Source organism: Solanum tuberosum, unplaced genomic scaffold (assembly GCF_000226075.1).
Source record: "Solanum tuberosum cultivar DM 1-3 516 R44 unplaced genomic scaffold, SolTub_3.0 scf00039, whole genome shotgun sequence".
NCBI lineage: Eukaryota > Viridiplantae > Streptophyta > Magnoliopsida > Solanales > Solanaceae > Solanum > Solanum tuberosum.
Genome location: NW_006238968.1, coordinates 1165848 through 1186010, shown reverse-complemented (window position 1 = coordinate 1186010; position 20163 = coordinate 1165848). Strand labels below are relative to the sequence as shown.

Below are 20163 nucleotides of genomic sequence, written 5' to 3'. Positions count from 1 at the left end.
CCAACGAAGGAAACGAAACGATCCCCACAAAAAATCACTTTCAAAAATAGTTATTTTCTACAGTTCCCTATATAGGATTTCACTTTTTTCCACACCAATTTAATTTCTTTCTTTTTGATTATGTTGCACTAAAAGTATATTAGTCTTAATATAAATAATTTTTAGATCAATACACCATAGCAGGTTACTTACATTATATAAATTTAAACTCATTATTTTATTTTATACTAGTACTACCAAGTAAAGTTACTTATTCTTTTAACTATATTCTTACCAAGTTAACAAGTCTTAATATACGGTAACCTTAGTTAATTTGTTGTAGCATGCTAAGTATTTCATCTTGATCACTTTTATTTGTCTAATATATTAAAAATTATAAGATGTATATATATAGGTCGTCTTTTTTTTTTTCATGTGTATATATTAAAACTTGAATATTCTTAACGAATTTTCTGACTTTGCTATTGATTATATTCATTACTCTTTAAAGGGTATGATAAGTTAATATTGAACGAATAAAAATGAACGGAGGATGACTTACTATTTGCCCTTTTATATATAGTTTAAGACTTCGATTCTAAGTCTTCCTTATAACTTCTCATCATCTTCCTCTTTCTTCCTTTTAGCCTTTGGAATCTTTGTCACTTTTGGTACAGTATATAAACACTGATATGGACATCAACATGTAATATTATTAATATAAATATACAACTTTCCTTTAAGTTTTGGCAAACAAAAAAATGAAAAAAACTATATATTATAAGTTTTCCTTGTAACTTCTCTGTTTTTTTCCATCTATTTTAGTTGTTGACTATTAGTCCACCTTGTTGAAGGTCTTTATAATCTTTATTCCACACTTCTTTCTCCTTTTTATCTTATGATTGTACGAAATAAATTATTCTCCTACATTAAAGTTACTTATCATTTTTCACATATATTTTTACTAAACTTTCATCATTTTTGTTGAATGCAGCAGCAGAGAATATTTTGTTGCTTCAATATAATATAAAGTTATAAGTAACTAAAAGATCATAATCCTAGAAGAAGAAGAAATACAAAGGTAAAGTTTTTATTTTTTTTATTTTTTATCTATTTGTTCTTGCATGTTGATGATCATGATGATGATGTACATGTTGTTGTTTTTTTAAATTTTTTTTTTGTATAAATTTGATTAATACTAGGGGAAAATGGCAACTACTACAAAGAAGAAACCAGAGAAAACAATTCCTGGCTTAGTGGATTTGGTGTTTTCTTGGTCTTTAAAGGATGTGTTGAACAAAGATCTTTACAAAGACAAGGTTTGAATTCATCTTTCTTTTTGTTCATGTTGCTCAGACTCTTTGAAAATGTTGATGAGTGTTTGTTGGATCTTTAAAAAGTATAATGTATTTTAGAGGATCAGACACATGTACGATAACATTTTTGGAGAATCTGAGCAATATATGATAGCAAGCTATGTGTTAACTTATATATGAACACATCTTCTTTTGTTTTTACATACTTTGAGTCAAAATCAATGTGTTTAGTTGGTTGAAACTTGAAAGCTATGTTGCTCCGACTATTTAAAAATGTTATTAGGTGCATATTGGATCCTCTTAAAATAGTGCATTTTTGGATGATCTGACATGGGTACAACAACATTTTTGGAGAGTCCGAGCAACAATATAAGTTGTTAACATTTCATGTCTCATGTAGTTTCATGAATTTGTACTATAATTGTAGTTTGGAACTTTTGTGTCAAATTTATTGTAATTGGTTCTGTTTTGATATGTTAGGTGAAAGAAATTCCAGAGACATTTGTGTCAATTGATCTTTATTTGAAGTCATACATTACTCCACTAGTTGAAGAAACACATGCTGATTTGCTATCAAATGTGTCCACAGTTTCGCGGGCACCTGCTCTCGAGGTTGTTGATGTTAAAGTATCAAAAGATTTTAAGCCTCCGAAAGGTTTATATTACAATATTTTGTTGAAAAGAAATCAAAAAATAGAGGTGGGAGAGAATAGTGAATCGAAGCATGAATCAAACTATGAACCAGAAGTTGGTGATCTGATTGCTCTAACAGATGTGAGACCACGAAGAATCGAGGATTTAAATAGGCCTAAGAGATCGTTCCTAATTGCTATAGTTCAAGGTATGAATGATGATGGCTATAGAATACCTATCTTGTCTTCACAGCTTATTCCGTTTAAGAAACCGGATAGGGCAACAGGTGAACAAGGGGACAAGCTTTTTATTGTCTATCTTTCTAATTTGACAACAAACATTCGAATATGGAATGCATTGAATCCAGACCGGGAAAATTCAAACTTTAATATCATTAAGACCGTGATGAGAAGTGATGATTCGAATGTTGTAAGTACTTTTTTCAACTTTACTGTTATAGTGATCATACGTGAAATTAAATCATTAGTCTAACATCTAATGTACATTTCGTTTGTAGGGTGAAGTAGACTGCTCCCTTTGTTCCGTTAGAGAAACAGAAACTAATATTGCTATATCAAGTTCAAGAGCCATTGCTCAGTATTTCGAGCTAGATAGTGCTCAACAAGAAGCTGTTGTAAGTTGTGTTGCTACAAGAGAATGTGCTCATCGGAACAAGGTTAAGCTAATTTGGGGTCCTCCAGGAACTGGAAAGACAAAAACAGTTGCTTCTTTACTTTATGTCCTGTTAAAGATGAGATGCAGAACTTTGACTTGTGCGCCAACGAATGTTGCTGTGTTGGGAGTGACTAAGAGGCTGATGCAGAATGTACAGAGTTGTTTGCATTATGACACGTATGGTTTAGGAGATATTGTCTTATTTGGTAATGGGGAACGAATGAAGATCGATGATCATGAAGATCTGTTTGATGTCTTTCTTAGTAACCGTGTTGCTGCTCTTGCTAGCTGCTCGTCTCCGATTAGTGGGTGGAGAATTGGTATACAGTCCATGACATGTTTGCTCGAGAATCCTGAAGAAGAATATCGTAAGTACTTGGAAAAACTAAAGGACAAGGACCGTGACAGTGATGATAATGCGGAGATAGATGATGAGGTAGGGGAAGAAAAAGGAAGTGTTACTAGTCAAGAATCTAGTTTGAGCAATGATCAAGGACTCGACAAAAATAAAAAGAGTAAGTTATGGAAGAAATTTGTTGTTGATCCCTTAAAAGAGAACAAGAAGAAAGATAAACAAAATTCTCAAAGGGATAACAACTCGAAAGGTGGTGAAAAAGCAAACAAGGTTAAGAACAAAGGGGAGGTGAGCAGCAAAGAAGTCATTGTGTTGACACTTGATGAGTTTGTCAACAAAAGATTCAAATGTATCCAGAATCAGTTAACATTTTGCATAACGAGCTTGTATACGCATCTACCTACTACTATCATTTCACTAGAAGTAGCTAAGGAGATGATCAGACTACTTGAGATGTTTCAAACTCTTGGAAAATTGTTTGCTACTGTGGAACAATCTGAAGGATTTGCTACAAAGAATAAGACAAGACGTTTAAATATTCGTACAACTAAAACAGAATGCCTAAAAGTGTTGAAATTTCTTAATGAAAGCATCTCTCTACCCAATTTCATTGAGGACTACCAAATTAGAAGTTTTTGTCTGAAAGGTGCATGTTTGATTTTCTGCACGGCTTCTAGCTCGATAAAGTTGAACACGGAAGGAATGACACCACTGGAGATGGTGGTTATTGATGAAGCTGCTCAGCTGAAAGAATGTGAATCCACTATTCCGTTACAACTCCCTGGTCTCCGCCATGCTATACTCATCGGTGATGAAAAACAACTGCCTGCTATGGTTCAGAGCAAGGTTATAAGTTAATCTCTTTATAACTTGTTTTTTTAATTTACTGTGCTGCTCTTTTGTCATTGACAGCTAGTATCCGTTATATACAGATTTGCGAGAAGGCTGAGTTCGGGAGGAGCTTATTTAAGAGGCTGGTAATTTTAGGACACAAGAAGCACCTTCTTAATGTTCAATATAGGATGCATCCAAAAATAAGTTTGTTCCCAAACAACGAGTTCTATCAGAAGAAAATTATGGATGGTCCTAATGTGAAATCAGCTGCATATGAGAAGAGATTTCTTACTGGAGATATTTTTGGCTCGTATTCATTTATTAACGTAAGTAGTGGAAATGAAGAGCAAGATGAAAGACACAGCACGAAAAATAAGGCAGAAGCTTTCGTTGTAGCTGAGATTATTGCCAACCTTCATAAAGGTATGTAACACATGACTTATCTGTCAAGGATTTAATTTATATGTTTTTTATTCTTTCTAGTTGGCATACTTGATAGATATTATCTTACCTACAGAATCTATCTCTTCGAAACAAAAAGTTCGTGTTGGTTGTATATCTCCTTACAAGGCTCAAGTTTTTGCTATTCAACAAATTCTTGGCAACAAATATAGCACAGATGTTAAGAGTGACTTCTCTGTGAATGTACGCTCCGTTGATGGTTTTCAAGGTGGTGAAGAGGATGTGATAATTATATCCACTGTTCGTTGTAATGGCAATGGATCGGTTGGTTTCCTCTCGAATCTTCAAAGGGCAAATGTAGCATTGACTCGAGCAAGGTACTAATTTGGTGAACAGCATTTTACATTTCAAAATGTTTGAACATAAAGGATGATTTTCGGACTTCTTAATTGTTCACTTTGATACTTATGCAGGTATTGCCTTTGGATATTGGGAAATGGCACAACTTTGGTTAACAGTGGTTCCATATGGAGGAAGTTGGTCATTGATGCCAAGGTTCGCGGTTGTTACTTTGATGTTACTGAAGACAAGCGATTGAATCAAGCAATTTTGAACGCGGCCATTGAACTTGGCAAGCTAGAAACATTACTCAAAACAGATTCTCCTATATTTCAATCAGCCAAATGGAAGGTATGTTGCTTCATTTGGCCTATAATATGAATATTTGAGTTCTGTTTGCAAATGGAGAAACAACGAGTTCATTGCTGTTTTAACTTAACAGGTTATATTTAGTAAGGATTTCTCAAAATCCATTGCCAGAATTAAGGATGTTGAGATAAGTAAAGAAGTGATTTCCCTTTTGGTGAAGCTTTCGAGTGGTTGGCGTAAGTCAGAAAAGAACCACAAAGGCGGAAATTCTTCTGTACTGTTGGAGGAGTATGTTGTCAAGCACCTAAAATTGATTTGGACCATAGATATTCAGCAGCAGAACTCTACATACCTTCAAGTACTAAAGATATGGGACATTTTACCAGGAAATCATATACCAAAATTTGCAAAGAATCTCGACATACATTTTGGTCAATATACCGTTGATATGATGAATCGATGCAAATACAAACGTGTGGAACGGTACAAACTGTCTTATATTGTTTCTCTGGTCTACATTTCTGCTGATTCTTACAAGTACATTTTAGGATAATCGAATTAGTACTCCACGTACATGTCTTAGTCACAAGTTTTCATTTTTCTGCAGAAACTTTGTATTTCCAATGACTTGGGTAATTGATGGAAATGTTGTCTCAACAACAACCTCAGCTCATAGTGACAGAGACGACAACTTGGCACGCCAATTGGCAGCTATGAATTTGAGGGATAAACCAGGATCGTCGAGAAGTTCCAAGTGAGTAGTACTACACGAAAAAAGTGAAAACAGAACTCTGATATATGTTTTTTTTTTGTGTTAGATTAGTCTTGTTACTAACTTTACTCAATTGTTATACCAGTAATTTTCAAAAGTCCAAGAAGAAGAAAGGAGAAGTGTTCCGCGAATCAAAACAGAACCAACTTGCTGAAGATTTCATGGAAAAATATACGCGCAACAAGTCCAAATAGAAAAGTCTAAACATCGCGTAATACAGGTAAAACATGAAACAGAAAAGAGTGACACTAAATATATTGCCATATCTACTACTTACTACATTTCAATGTAAGTTTCTTAGTTTGACTATCTACGAACTTTCTTAACATTAAATTCTCTGTTTTTTCTTGGCAGTTTGTTGCTTGAAAAGCTTGGTTTTTTGGTGCTATTCACTGCCTTCATCATGTTAATACTGCAACTGATCTGGTGATGATCCTCTAGTTTTTGAATCTGCGCGTTTGCTGAGATGGTGTCCAAGAGTACTGTAATTAATAGTTATGATATTGTTGAAGTGAAATGGCTTGTAAAATGGACACCCTGCTCTTTAAAATGTAGCAAAGACGTTATATATAATACAACTTGAAGGTCTTTGTATTTGATTGTGCCTACATTGTGTATTCCATACCATGGTTCATAGAATTGTAACGCGCATATTCCATCAATGAATTGAAGTTATGTACTTGGACAACATAACGATTTTGTTGCACCATTATTGTAATGTAATATGTTATAGCAGTTACTAATGCCATTCAGCTTCGGCAGAACCTAGTAGTTTTTGCTCAACCACATGATATGTGTAAATAATCGTCCAAATATCGTACCTATTATATATAGAGACATGGAAGATTAGTCGTCTAATTCAAATTCTTATTTCACAATTTGAAAAAGAACCAAATAACTCTTGAATTGTTGTTTTCCCAAAATTAACTAGGAAACTGTTGAGATTATAGCAGGCCTAGAAACGTTTTAGTTTATATCAGTTGATGGAAATGTATTTTTTTGAGTTATTAGTTGCAGGTTAATATGACTTATTGACCATCTTTTTTGATAACTTTTAAGGACTATTTGACTCTCTTAGACGCCCATATATATTTCTATAGTTGTCGATCAATAGTGAAATGTATTAAAAGTAAAAATGGACGGATGGAATATTTGAAAATAACATAACGATTCTATGCTTGAATTTACTGTCAAACTTAAAAGATTTGACTCTTAAAATCCGAAAAATGCCACATAATTAATTGAGACATATGGAATAGTAACTTTTAATTAATGTTGTAAATATAGGTATACCATCCATGCATGGAAATTGTGTAAACTCTATAAATTCCCAAGGAAGAAAATGAGGAGACTTTTGAAAGAAAAAAAAAAAACTCTTAATGAATCCACTTGTTATTTTTCCTGTTTTAATTTCCAATTTGCTTTGTCTAGTAGAAACTCCTAATCTCATAAGAAGAAATAAAAGGTAATTAAACTCCCTTCTTTAATTTTGTTCTTTCATGTGTAAGATTAAGATGTTTAATTAATTTATTTATTTTAATGACAATTAGGTGAAGATCATGTCAACAACAACAACAAAGAAGAAACCAATTCCTGGCTTAGTGGATTTGATGTTTTCTTGGTCTTTTAAGGGATGTACTCAACAAAAATCTTTACAGAGACAAGGTTTGAATTTTTACTTTTCTGGTAAGCCAAGCAATTATTGTTTACAAAATGCCTGTGCTCATCTAAGGATTTTAAAATATGAATAAGTAAACACAAAAAAACCTCAAGGGATTATAACATCTATAGTAATTTAACATAATATATATAGTGTAAATAAGAATTAATCTATATATAGTTAATATAAATATTATTAATACACTCTATTTAACGTTATTTTTATACATGCCAAACAGCCAATTTACTCATAGAAAAAGAGGTCGGCAGGAAAACAAAGTTGCACATAGTACAATAGTAGCTTTTAATTTGTCATTATAACAAAGTTTTATGGCAAATGAGAAAACAAATGTTAATTGAAATATTTGAATTTTCTTTAATTCCCAACGAAGGAAACGAAACGACCCCCAAAAAATCACTTTCAAAAGTAGTTATTTTCTACATTTCCCTAAATAAGATTTCACTTTTTTCCACATCAATTTAATTTCTTTATTTATTTTTTTGTTATGTTGCACTAAAAATATATTATTAATATATAATATTTTTACGTTATCAAATCAATATACGTACAATTTATTATAACACGTACGTAACTCACTTTATAAAAACTTAAACTCATTATTTTATACCTGCAGTACCAAGTAAAGTTACCCATACTTTAACTATATTCTTATCAAGTTAACAAGTCTTAATATACGGTAACCTTAGTTAATTTTTTATTTTTTTTTAAATTTATACCACTAGACAGAGTGTCTAGCAGTTTTTTATTAAAACAAAAATCCTCAACAGAAATAGGTACAAGCAAGGGGAGCTAGGCCTTACCTTATCAATCCTATGAGGTAACATACCTCTACTAATTAACAAGCATGAAGAAAATAAGAGCTAGAGAGAACTAGATATTCTATGATCATCACAGAATTCATAATACACTCTATGATGATATTACAAATGAGAATGCTTAAATAATGCACAAATATAAAATCCAAGAAGAAAGTTTACTTTTACAAATGTGTGAATTTAAAATGATAGATTGCCCATCTAAAGTAACCTGAAGTATTTTCCTCTTGTCTTCTTCTTCAAATATGTCCAACAAAATTTGATACTTCATCATTGCTTTTTAAATGTATTGGAGCTTGTTGAACCTATTGACACTGTCATATGATTTTGCTTTGCCAGTCGCATCTGCAGGTGCCTTGGAACAAAATCTCCTGTCACTTTACCATCCCAACTGTGTTGTCTTCCATGTGTCTTCTTTTTGTTTTTGTTGCTTCCACTTCTTTGATGCCTAGGTGAGATATCCCCATCTCTAGCCACTTTATCAAAGCATATGTCCAACATATCCTCATCCTCATCCTCATCCTCATCAAAGAATCATCGCCCAAATCACTAGCATAAGCATTAATTGGACTAAATCCTGATGCTAATACCTCTTGTTCATTCTTCTTTGCAATTGTACTTTTAGGTACAAATTCTAGAGCTTGTGGACTCAATTTTCTATTCAAAAGAGGAGGTGAAACATGCTCTTCTTCATCAACCAAATCAGCCCACCTAGGAGTACTCATCTCCCCTTGTTGTTTTTCTTTCGAAATTAACAAATCATTTGTAAAATTAGCTTGAGAGAGTGGTGACATACCTTTCGCCAAATTAGTTAATTTGTTGTAACATGTTAAGTATTTAATTTGTATCACTTTTATTTGTTCAATATATTAAAAATAAATATCTATCATTATTTATCACTTAATATCTAATTTATTCTTATTAGTAACTATAATCATTCCTCAATAGAATTTTCAAATTAAAACATTGTATTTATTATATTCAAAATGGTGACTAGTTGAACACCATTCGTTGTAAAAGTATGCATATCGAAAATTATAGGATCTATATATGTCATCTTTTATTTTCTTTATGTGTATATATTAAATCTTGAATATCCTTAATGAAATTTCTGACTTCACTACTGATTATATTCATTTCTCTTTAAAAGATGTGATAAATTAATACTGGACAAATAAAAATGAGCGGAGGATGTTTCCCTTTTATATATAGTTTAAGACTTCAATTCTAAGTCTTCCTTATAACTTCTCATCATCTTCCTCTTTCTTACTTTGGAATATTTGTCACTTTTGGTACAGTATATAACCACTGATATTGACACCAACATGTAATATTATTAATATAAATATACAACTTTAATTTCCTCTAAGTTTTGGCAAACAAAAAAATGAAAAAAAAAAACTATATATTATAAGTTTTCCTTGTAACTTCTCTGTTTTTTTTCATCTATTTTAGTTGTTGACTATTAGTCCACCTTGTTGAAGGTCTTTATAATCTTTATTCCACACTTTTTATCCTTTTTTATCATATGATTGTACGAAATAAATTATTTTTTTACATTAAAGTTACTTGTCATTTTCCACATATATTTTTACAAAACTTTCATCATTTTTGTTGAATGCAGCAGTAGAGAATATTTTGTTGCTTCAATATAATATAAAGTTATTAGTAACTAAAAGATCATAATCCTAGAAGAAGAAGAAATACAAAGGTAAAGTTTTAATTTATTTATTTTCCTTATATTTGTTCTTGCATGTTGATGATGTACATGTTAATTTTTATTTATTTTTTATTTTTTAAAATATTTTTGATTAATATTAGGGGAAAATGACAACTACTACAAAGAAGAAAACAATTCCTGGCTTAGTGGATTTGGTGTTTTCTTGGTCTTTAAAGGATGTGTTGAACAAAGATTTTTACAAAAGACATAAGAAGAAGTAAAAGGTAATTAAAGTCCCTTCTTTAATTTTGTTCTTTCATGTGTAAGATTAAGATGTTTAATTAATTTATTTGTTTTAATGACAATTAGGTGAAGATCATGTCAACAACAACAACAAAGAAGAAACCAATTCATGGCTTAGTGGATTTGGTGTTTTCTTGGTCTTTAAAGGATGCACTCAACAAAAATCTTTACAGAGACAAGGTTTGAATTTTTACTTTTCTAGTAAGCCAAGCAATTATTGTTTACAAAATGCGCGTGCTCATCTAAGGAGTTCAAAATATGAAGAAGTAAACACAAGAAAATGTCGAGGGATTATAACATCTACTATATATAAAGTAATTTAGCATAATATATATAGTGTAATTTTCTGTCGAAGGAAATTCAGATGAACCCCTTGCACATGCGAGGCTCCTCCCATGGTCATCAAGAGAAGTTAACTTTTTGTTGTGACTTTTAGTGGTTACCAGATCAAATCCAGTAGTTTTGGTCCAAATCTTGTATTTAATAATCTCGAATCCATAAACTTCAAATCGTGGCTCTCCCTTATTCCTTTGTATGTGATTTGTCAAGTTATTAATTAATACTATGTGTGTTACAGGTGAAAGAAATACCAGAGACATTCATATCGATTGATCATTACTTGAAGTCATACATTACTCCACTAGTTGAAGAAACACATGCTGATTTGCTCTCATGTATCTCCACAGTGTCGCGAGCCCCTTTCGTTGAGGTTCTTGATGTTGTAAAATCAGTAAACTTTGAGGCTCCCAAACATTTATATTACCAAATTTTAATTAAGAGTGCTACAGAGGGAGAGAAGATTGAAACACAATATAAACCAGAGAATGGAGATTTGATTGCATTATCAGATGTGAGACCACGAAGAATCGATGATCTGAACAGACCTCAGAGATCTTATCTCATTGCCATTGTTCAAAACATGAACGATGAAGACGATGAAGAGTGGATACCTATACTGTCTTCAAATCTTATTCCGTTTCAGCAACAAGGGGACAAGCTTTTTGTGGTCTATCTTTCTAATTTGATAACAAATATTCGAATATGGAATGCTTTGCATTCAGATCCTGATAATGCAAATCGGAAGATCATTAAGACTGTGTTGCAAAATGATGTAACTAATGTAAGTTATCGGCTATGTGTTTATGTCACAAGTCATTTCCGGGGAAATATTTTCCATGAAAAATGACTTTTGTCGTACTAAACACACTCATCACAGTTTTTTCCTTCTTAATCTTGTTAATCTAGCATTCATGTTGAGCTCTACTAAATTTTGATCAATTGCAGGGTGAAGTAGACTGCACACGTTGCTCCGGTAAAGAAACTAAAACTGATGTTATATCAAATTCAAGTGGCATCATTCAGTCATTTGGTCTAGATGATGCTCAACAAGAGGCTATTCTAAGTTGTATCGCAACAAGGGAATGTGATCATCGGAATATGGTTAAGCTAATTTGGGGTCCTCCAGGAACCGGGAAGACTAAAACAGTTGCCTCTTTACTTTATGTGCTGCTAAAGATGAAATGCAGAACTTTGACATGTGCTCCAACAAACATTGCTGTTTTGGGAGTTGCAAAGAGGTTAATGCAGCATGTACAAGACGGTCTTGAATATGACACGTATGGTTTAGGAGACATTGTTGTATTTGGAAACGGGGAAAGAATGAAGATCGGTGATCATGAAGATCTGTTTGATGTATTTCTTGAGAACCGTGTTGATGTTCTTGCTAGCTGCCTGTCAGCAAAAGATGGGTGGAAAAGTAGTGTACAATCCATGATATGCTTGCTCGAGGATCCTGAAGAGAAATATCGTAAGTACTTAGAAAAAGATGAAAGTAAGGAACATGACACAAATGGTAATAAGGATACAAATGATGATGATGACAACGAAGAGGAAGTAAAAGGTAGCGTTAGCAATGATGAATCTAGCTTGAGCAACAAAGATGGGAAGATCAATGCTCAAGGACTAGTAGATAAGCATAGGAAGAATAAGTTGTGGAAGAGATATGTTCTTGAACCCTTAAAAGAGAACAAGAAGAAGGGTTCGAAAGATAAAAAAAGTTCTCAACGGAGGAACAACTCGAGAGCAGAAGGGGATTCAAGTAACAAAGAAGCCAATGTTTTGACATTTGAGAAGTTTGTTATCAAAGAATTCAAATGGTTCATTAACCATTTATTATTTTGTCTGCCAAGTTTGTATACACATGTACCTACATCTTTCATGCCACTAGAAACGGCTAACGTAATGTTCAGACTTCTTAAGAATCTTCAAACTCTTGAAACATTGTTTGCTACTACAGAAACATTTGAAAGATTTAAGGAAGTGCTACTTGGTATTGATACAACAAATAAGGCGAGGCGTTTTGCTAACTTGCATGAAAGTAAAACAGAATGCCTTGAAATGTTGAAATTCCTTAACGAGCATCTCTCTCTCCCCACTTTCAGTAAGTATTTCAAGCCCCCTATTCAGAGTTTTTGTCTGAAGGGTGCATGCTTGATTTTCTGCACGGCGTCTAGCTCATCAAAACTGAACATGCAAGGAATGCTACCACTGGAGATGGTGGTAATTGATGAAGCTGCTCAACTGAAAGAATGTGAATCCACTATTCCATTACAACTCCCTGGTCTTCGTCATGCTATACTCATCGGAGATGAAAAACAATTGCCTGCTATGGTTCAGAGCAAGGTTTTCAAATAGTCTTAGTATTGAATGTTCATAAATTACATATCTGCTCTTTCATAATTTACAATTAGTGTCTGTTGTTGACAGATTTGCGAGAAGGCTGAATTCGGGAGGAGCTTATTCGAGAGGCTGGTAGTATTAGGACACAAGAAGCACCTTCTTAATGTTCAATACAGGATGCATCCAAAAATAAGTCTGTTCCCAAACAACGAGTTCTATCAGAAGAAAATTATGGATGGTCCTAATGTGAAAGCTGAAAAATATGAGAAGAGATTTCTTACAGGAGATATTTTTGGCTCGTATTCATTTATTAACGTAAGTAGTGGAAATGAAGAACAAGATGAAAGACACAGCACGAGAAATAAGGCAGAAGCTTTCGTTGTAGCTGAGATAGTTGCCAACCTTCATAAAGGTACGTAACACATGAGTTATCTTTCGAGGATTAAATTTATATGTTTTTTGTTCTTTCTAGATAATCATCTTACCTACAGAATCCATCTCATCGAAACAAAAAGTTCGTGTTGGTTGTATATCTCCTTACAAGGCTCAAGTTTTTGCTATTCAACAAATTCTTGGAAAGAAATATAGTACAGATGTTAAGAGTGACTTCTCTGTGAATGTACGTTCTGTTGATGGTTTTCAAGGCGGTGAAGAGGATGTTATAATTATCTCTACTGTTCGTTGTAATGGCAATGGATCGGTTGGTTTCCTTTCCAATCTTCAGAGAGCAAACGTAGCATTGACACGAGCAAGGTACTGCCTTTGGATATTGGGAAATGGAACAACTTTGGTTAATAGTGGTTCCATATGGAAGAATTTGGTCATTGACGCCAAGGCTCGTGGTTGTTACTTTGATGTTACTGATGATAAACGATTGAATCAAGGAAGTTTGAACGCGACTATTGAACTTCAGCATATAGAAACGTTACTCACAACAGATTCCCCATTATTCCAAACAGCCAAGTGGAAGGTATATATGATGAATATTTAACTTCTCTTTTAGTCTTCCACGTGGCATGTTTAAGATCAAAACAGAACATTAAATGACATTTTGTACATTCTACATAACGGAGAAATAACATGTTCTTTGTTGTTTTAACTCAACAGGTTACATTTAGTGAGGATTTCACTAAATCCATTGCTAGAATCAAGGATGCTGAGATAAGTAAAGAAGTGATGACTCTATTGGAGAAGCTTTCGAGTGGTTGGCGTAACTCAGAAAAGAACAACATGTTCAACAACAAGAGCGGGAATTCTTCTGTACTGTTGGAGGTCTACAATGTAAAGCACCTAAAGTTGATCTGGACAATCGATATTCAGAAACAGAACTCGAGATATCTTCAAGTGCTAAAGATATGGGACATTATACCAGGATATTATATACCAAAGTTGGCAAAGGATCTTGACATCCATTTTGGTCAATATACAGTTGATATGATGAATCGTTGCAAATACAAACGTGTGGAACGGTACATAATGTCTCTCCTTTTTCCCCTCGATTTAGCTTTTATACACTGACAGAGTAAAAGAATTCCGGTTACCTAATAAATGTGTTAGTATATATATACTCCATGAACATGTCTAGTCGTCTCAACGTGCCAAGTTGTTGTCTTTACGACTAACTTCACCAATGTTCATTTTCTGCAGAAACATTGTATTTCCAATGACTTGGCTAATTGATGGAAATGTTATCTCAACAAGAAGAAGCTCAGCTAATAGAGACCAAGACGACAACTTGGCATGTCAATTGGAAGCAATGAATTTGAGGGATAAACCAGGATCTTCAAGACAGTAAACAGTGACACTAAATATAATGTCATATCTATTACTTCCTAACGTTTCAATTTGACTGTCTTAGTTTGACTAGATACGACATTTCTTAACGTTATATTATGTGTCTTCATCATGACTAGATACGACATTTCTTAACGTTATATTTTGTGTCTTCACCATGTTATAATAGCAGATTTGTTACAATTTGTTATAGGTTAACATTACATAAAGTTATTTGCAATTACCTTTTGAGTAATTTTTTATTGTGTTAATACTTTTATACTATTGTGTATATAACTTAACCTCATCTATTTGCTCAAATTCTCTATTTGCATCTAAAAATTCATGTAATATGTATAAATAATTTATCAAAAACCAAATAAGGTGTGTTTTTATAAAATCCTGAACCATAGACTCAAAATCCTAGCTCCACCGTGAAATAGTTGTAGATAAAAGTATGAATTTTGTTGACATCAAAGTGGACGTGCCGGAGTGGTTATCGGGCATGACTAGAAATCATGTGGGCTCTGCCCGCGCAGGTTCGAATCCTGCCGTCCACGCTTTTGTTTTTATTCCCTTTTTCCGAACAAATGATTCGATTTTAGACGATTTAACTCATCCATTTACTAACTCAGCTCATTTAAACTTGTTTATATTCAGCCTAATCGATTCATTTGACACCCTTATGTTTTAAAAATCCTTATAGTATCCTAACATCAGTTATATGTATCTAAAGTTTAACTCTAAACTTTTTACATAATATCTCAACTTCAATCATATATATATATAAAGTTACCTGACTATCTTAGTCAAATACGTTGAAGTGAAGTGTCTATTTTACAATCTCCATTTAAGCCTTATATATTTATGTATTTATAAATCATCACATTAAATATTAAATGAGAAGTCTGAAGTTAAATTGTTAAAACGAAAAATAGTAGAATTACATATTATTCATTGCCAGAATAAATAACTCAAGCCTTATTACACACGTGTACAATTATACAAATACTTAAAGATATTATTTTTTTATCATAATACATTTTGATAATTAAGGATGGCTTAATTATATTAATCCTTAGTTCCAGTACAAATTAATGATCCATCAGTTTTAAACAATTTACAACCTTCATCTGCTGTGCAACAATTGACACAAACTTGACTAATTTGTTCATCTCCAGAAGAGGGACAAGTCATGTAGGCCACTTCATCATCACAATATTGGAGACATGACTTGGCATTTGTATATTCCACTTGAATTCCCAACAAAAATATACCTATAAAAAAAGATATAAGATACATATTTAGTTTGAAAGCTTGATATGTGCAACAAATCAAAATTAGGGACGTTAAGATTAGCTCATGAAAATATATATGACTGGCGTGATCTGCTAGCTTATCCCATTTTGACTAAACATGTAGATTAAATTGATTTGTGAGAAATTCTATTAAAGTATCTTTAAAAAACTTGTTTACTAGTTGGACGGATTAAAAATTATCCATTTGTTTAGCTCATTATGATTTAGTCTATCTTAGCTCAAGTAAGGATCTATTTAATAACTCAGCCCATTTGACTTTTCAAAGGTCAACACAACCTATATATTGATCTGCTCATTTATTAACTCAACTCATTTTGATCCAACAAATTTGTTCATAAAAAAGTTTTGCTGATTTGACCAAACGTAACTCAAATTATACTATGAAAAATTTCATCAAAATATTCTTTAAAAAAATTTAAAATAAAAAATTGATGTGTTATAAACCACCATATTAATAATAAAAAACTATTAGGTGCTAAATAAATTATTAAAATATATAAATAGAAATTGAAACTTGATCAAAGTTTGGATTGGTCATTGACCCGTTATTTAACCCATATGAGCTTACGTAACTTTTTACTCGGTCATTACCCGTCCACTTATTAACTCGTTCCCCTTTTATAACTCTTCAAATTCAATTTAACCTGACCATTTGATACCTAGATATATAATATTACATCTTTGGCTTAAAGCTGGTTATGAAGCAAAATATATACTTCCTCCATTCCATATTAATTTAATTTTTGAGGCATTTTCCATTTTTTAAATTAACTTAATTATTCAGTTTTCAAGACTACTTTTAGAGTGTTCTCCAATTTTACCCTTCATTAGTTAGTATTGGAATTACTGATTAATTAATAGTTAGTTATTTTAATCATAAATTTGACAATAATTAATAAAGGTAAAAATGAAAAACTAGGTTCAATTTATGTCTTAATCTACTTTTTTTAAAGGGTGTAAAACACCTCAAAAATTAAATTAATATGGAATGGAGAGAGTATTAAAGAAGCCTTACCAGACAATAGAAGGAGAGAAAGGATACCAACTTTGTAAAAGGCCATTGTATGTTTTTTTTTTTTTTGAATTTGCTGCTTAATTTGAGGATATTATCCTCTCTTAATATATGCTATTTATAGAGCAAAATAAAGTTACTAAAATACAACTAGGAATTAATAAATACACCAAATTTGGATTAACTTACACAGTTGTCAAAGTGGACCAATTGTGAATTAATCAAAGCTAACTCAATGCAGCCTTCACATTGGATTGCACGACCTGACTGTTTGAATTTTTGGTATACAATCAATCTCTCGGTAACTATGAAAAATCGATTATAAAGAAAACTTAATTGTTAGAGTAAAATGTTACTTTGTCTCAATTTATATGTTATAATTGAAATTTCAAGAATAAATCAAGTTTTTCTTTGATCAATTTTTTTTCTTTATGTCTTTTAGATATTTTAACTTGTTAACTATGTAATTTATAGTACTTTTTTATTTTTTAAAAAGTAACTTCAAATTTTTATGTCCAAATTCACGAACAAAATTAGAGAGAATGATCATCATAAAAAAAGTTTGAATGTACTTTTATTTAACAAAAAGGCTTATGTTTATCCCATACATACGTGTTTGAATTTTTGGAATGATACCTTACTTTTACGTAAATTTTTACTCAAGCCATTAGATTAATATTTAATACACAAAAAGTGAACAAAACTTTGACAAATCATAGTTTGCACAAGTTCATCTTCAACTAATTAAAATAATAAAAGAGATGACAAGAGAACAAAAATTTATCATGTACACATTGAACAACTTAATTTAGATCTGTATTTGTTAATAATAAATTATTAATCCCTCCATTTTTATTTATGTGTCATCATTTTAAATTTCACATGTCTTAAAAAATTAAATAAATTTATCATTGTATCCTTATATAGTGATCTCTTGAATGTCAAGTTTTCTATAGATGAGTTACTAAATAAATTGAGTTACTATTATGTTTTAATATAATTGTATTTGATGTCAAAGCTAAAACTACTAGAATTTTGATATTACCACATAATTCACATCTCAATTAAAAGTGAAGGACAAACTAGCCGTCTTGAAATATCACAAGTATTGAAGGACAACATTTTAACTATGTAGAAAATCTCTAAAAAAAAAAAAAACTTTAATTTGCACCGATTCATATCAGTTCGGTTTTGAAGTTTATCGATTTAGCTTATTGGTTATCGATTTGTAAACATGCTAAACCGTTATAGAATTATTAAGCTATAGATTGTTATCAGTTATTGAAATCATTTAGAAATAAGGTGACAAATTAAATGAATCATGCACATGAACCAAACTTTTTAACAAATAACATAAAATAAAATGAAATAAACTTTTTAACCAATCAGATAAGATATCTTTGGTCTGTTCAAATCATCAATTCTTCTTGGTAACACATCTGATAGTGCAATCAAATCTCCGTTCATTGGTTTATACTTTCGTTCAAATTTCTTCCCCTCCATAGCTCTATTTACCAAAATATCATAATATAAACTTTTTGGAGGTTTAAAATATTTTGATTCTCTGACATCAAGAACCTCGAGTGCAGGGGCTCGTGAAACTGTGGTGATGTTTGAGAGCAAATCAGCATGTGTTTCTTCAATAAGTGGAGTGATGAATGACTTCATGTAATGATCAATCGATAAGAACGTCTCAGGAATCTCCATAACCTTACACATTTTGGGAACAAAAGATGACAAATCACAAACGAACTAGAGAAGACGAATGTTTCAAAATGAATATTTGTTTCAAATCAATATATGTTAAATGAGAATAGAGAAAGATAGAACAAGACTTGATGCCTTCCATTGTACAAAACTTTATGCATACTTGGCTCTTAGTCAGTGTAGTTATATAAGTGATCTGATTGTATAAATATTTTTCAACAATCATTAAACATAACTTAAAACACTATTCATAAATACTTCCAAGAAGAAGAAATATTCAAACCTTGTCTTTGTAAAGATCTTTGTTCAACACATCCCCTAAAGACCAAGAAAACACAAAATCTATCAACCCTGGGGGGCTTTTTTTCTCTGTTTTCTTTCTTGTAGTAGTTGTCAATGCCATTTTCCTAGTAGTCATCAAAACAAACAAAACATCAATTTTTTTTAGGATCTTCACACAAATAGTCGGACAGATTTACTATTTACTTTTTCTATCTGGTATACATAGACTATACACTGTCATACACATACTATAAAGGTAATAAATGAACTACACATATATTATACATCTTCCCTTGTAGTCATTAAAACAAACAAAAGAACAATTTTCTTATGGATCTTCACACAAATAGCCAGATAGATTTACTGTTTACATACACATATTATACATGAATTATACATGTATGACCATTTTCCCTAGAAGTCATCAAAACAAACAAAAGATCAATTTTCTTAGGAATCTTCACACAAATAGTCGGACTGATTTAGTGTCTACTTTTTTTCTAGTTGATATACATAAATTATACACTATTATACACATATTATACTAGATTATACAAGTATGACCATTTTCCCTAGTAGCCATCAAAACTAACAAATGATCAATTTTCTTAGAAATCTTCACACAAATAGTCGGACTGATTTGATGTCTAATTTTTTTATAGTCGATATACATAAATTATACACTATCATACACATATTATACTGGATTATACAAGTATGATCATTTTCCCTAATAGTCATCAAAACAAACAAAAGAACAATTTTTTCTTAGGAATCTTCGCACAAATAGCCGGACTGATTTACTATCTACTTTTTTTCTAGTCGATATACATAGATTATACACTATCATACACAGATTATACTGGATTATACATCTTCTAGTAGTCATCAAAACAAAACATTATTTTTTTAAACATGCAAGAACAAATAGAAGGGAAAAATTACTGTAAATAATTAATTACCTTTTTCTTCTTCTGGGATTATGAGTTTTTTTCTCTTTGTGTTGGATTGAGGAGTTAAAGAGTAGTATATGACTACTAGCTAAGTAAATTTCCAAAGTAAATTAATTCATGGGTTGAAATAGAAAGGGAAAATTACGCGGTTAAGCAAAGTTATACTACTTAATTACTCATCATAGCTATAGTTTGCTGTAATTACCACTCGCGACTAACATTATACATTAATTACATGGGCTGACCACATTTGTATATGTATAATTCGCCAGAATATACAAATACATATGTATAATATACAAATATCTAATCGATATACATATACAATTCACCTCTCTCTCACTCTCTGCCCTCTCTCTCCTCCG

At 31.8% G+C, this 20163-nt stretch overlaps 1 protein-coding gene, 1 long non-coding RNA gene and 1 other non-coding gene across 3 annotated transcripts; all 3 read left to right on the top strand.

The window, feature by feature from the left end:
- The first annotated feature begins 869 nt into the window (after positions 1-869).
- On the top strand, positions 870-14766 carry LOC102595832 (uncharacterized). Its single transcript, XM_015306891.1, has 17 exons — positions 870-1060; positions 1182-1298; positions 1776-2357; positions 2446-3804; positions 3891-4215; positions 4310-4571; positions 4668-4884; positions 4976-5325; positions 5450-5596; positions 5700-5805; positions 10140-10253; positions 10651-11193; positions 11358-12755; positions 12840-13164; positions 13244-13722; positions 13860-14221; positions 14400-14766. The coding sequence occupies exons 2-17, from the start codon at positions 1188-1190 to the stop codon at positions 14545-14547; spliced, it is 6828 nt and encodes a 2275-aa protein (XP_015162377.1). The 5' UTR covers positions 870-1060; positions 1182-1187; the 3' UTR covers positions 14548-14766.
- LOC102596172 (uncharacterized) lies at positions 9510-9973 on the top strand. The gene is made up of 3 exons (XR_366975.2): positions 9510-9594; positions 9735-9821; positions 9932-9973. It is a non-coding gene; the product is annotated as an uncharacterized lncRNA (long non-coding RNA).
- A 237-nt stretch (positions 14767-15003) lies between the features above and the next one.
- On the top strand, positions 15004-15085 carry TRNAS-AGA (transfer RNA serine (anticodon AGA)). The gene has a single exon. It is a non-coding gene; the product is annotated as a tRNA-Ser (tRNA).
- Positions 15086-20163: the final 5078 nt, after the last annotated feature.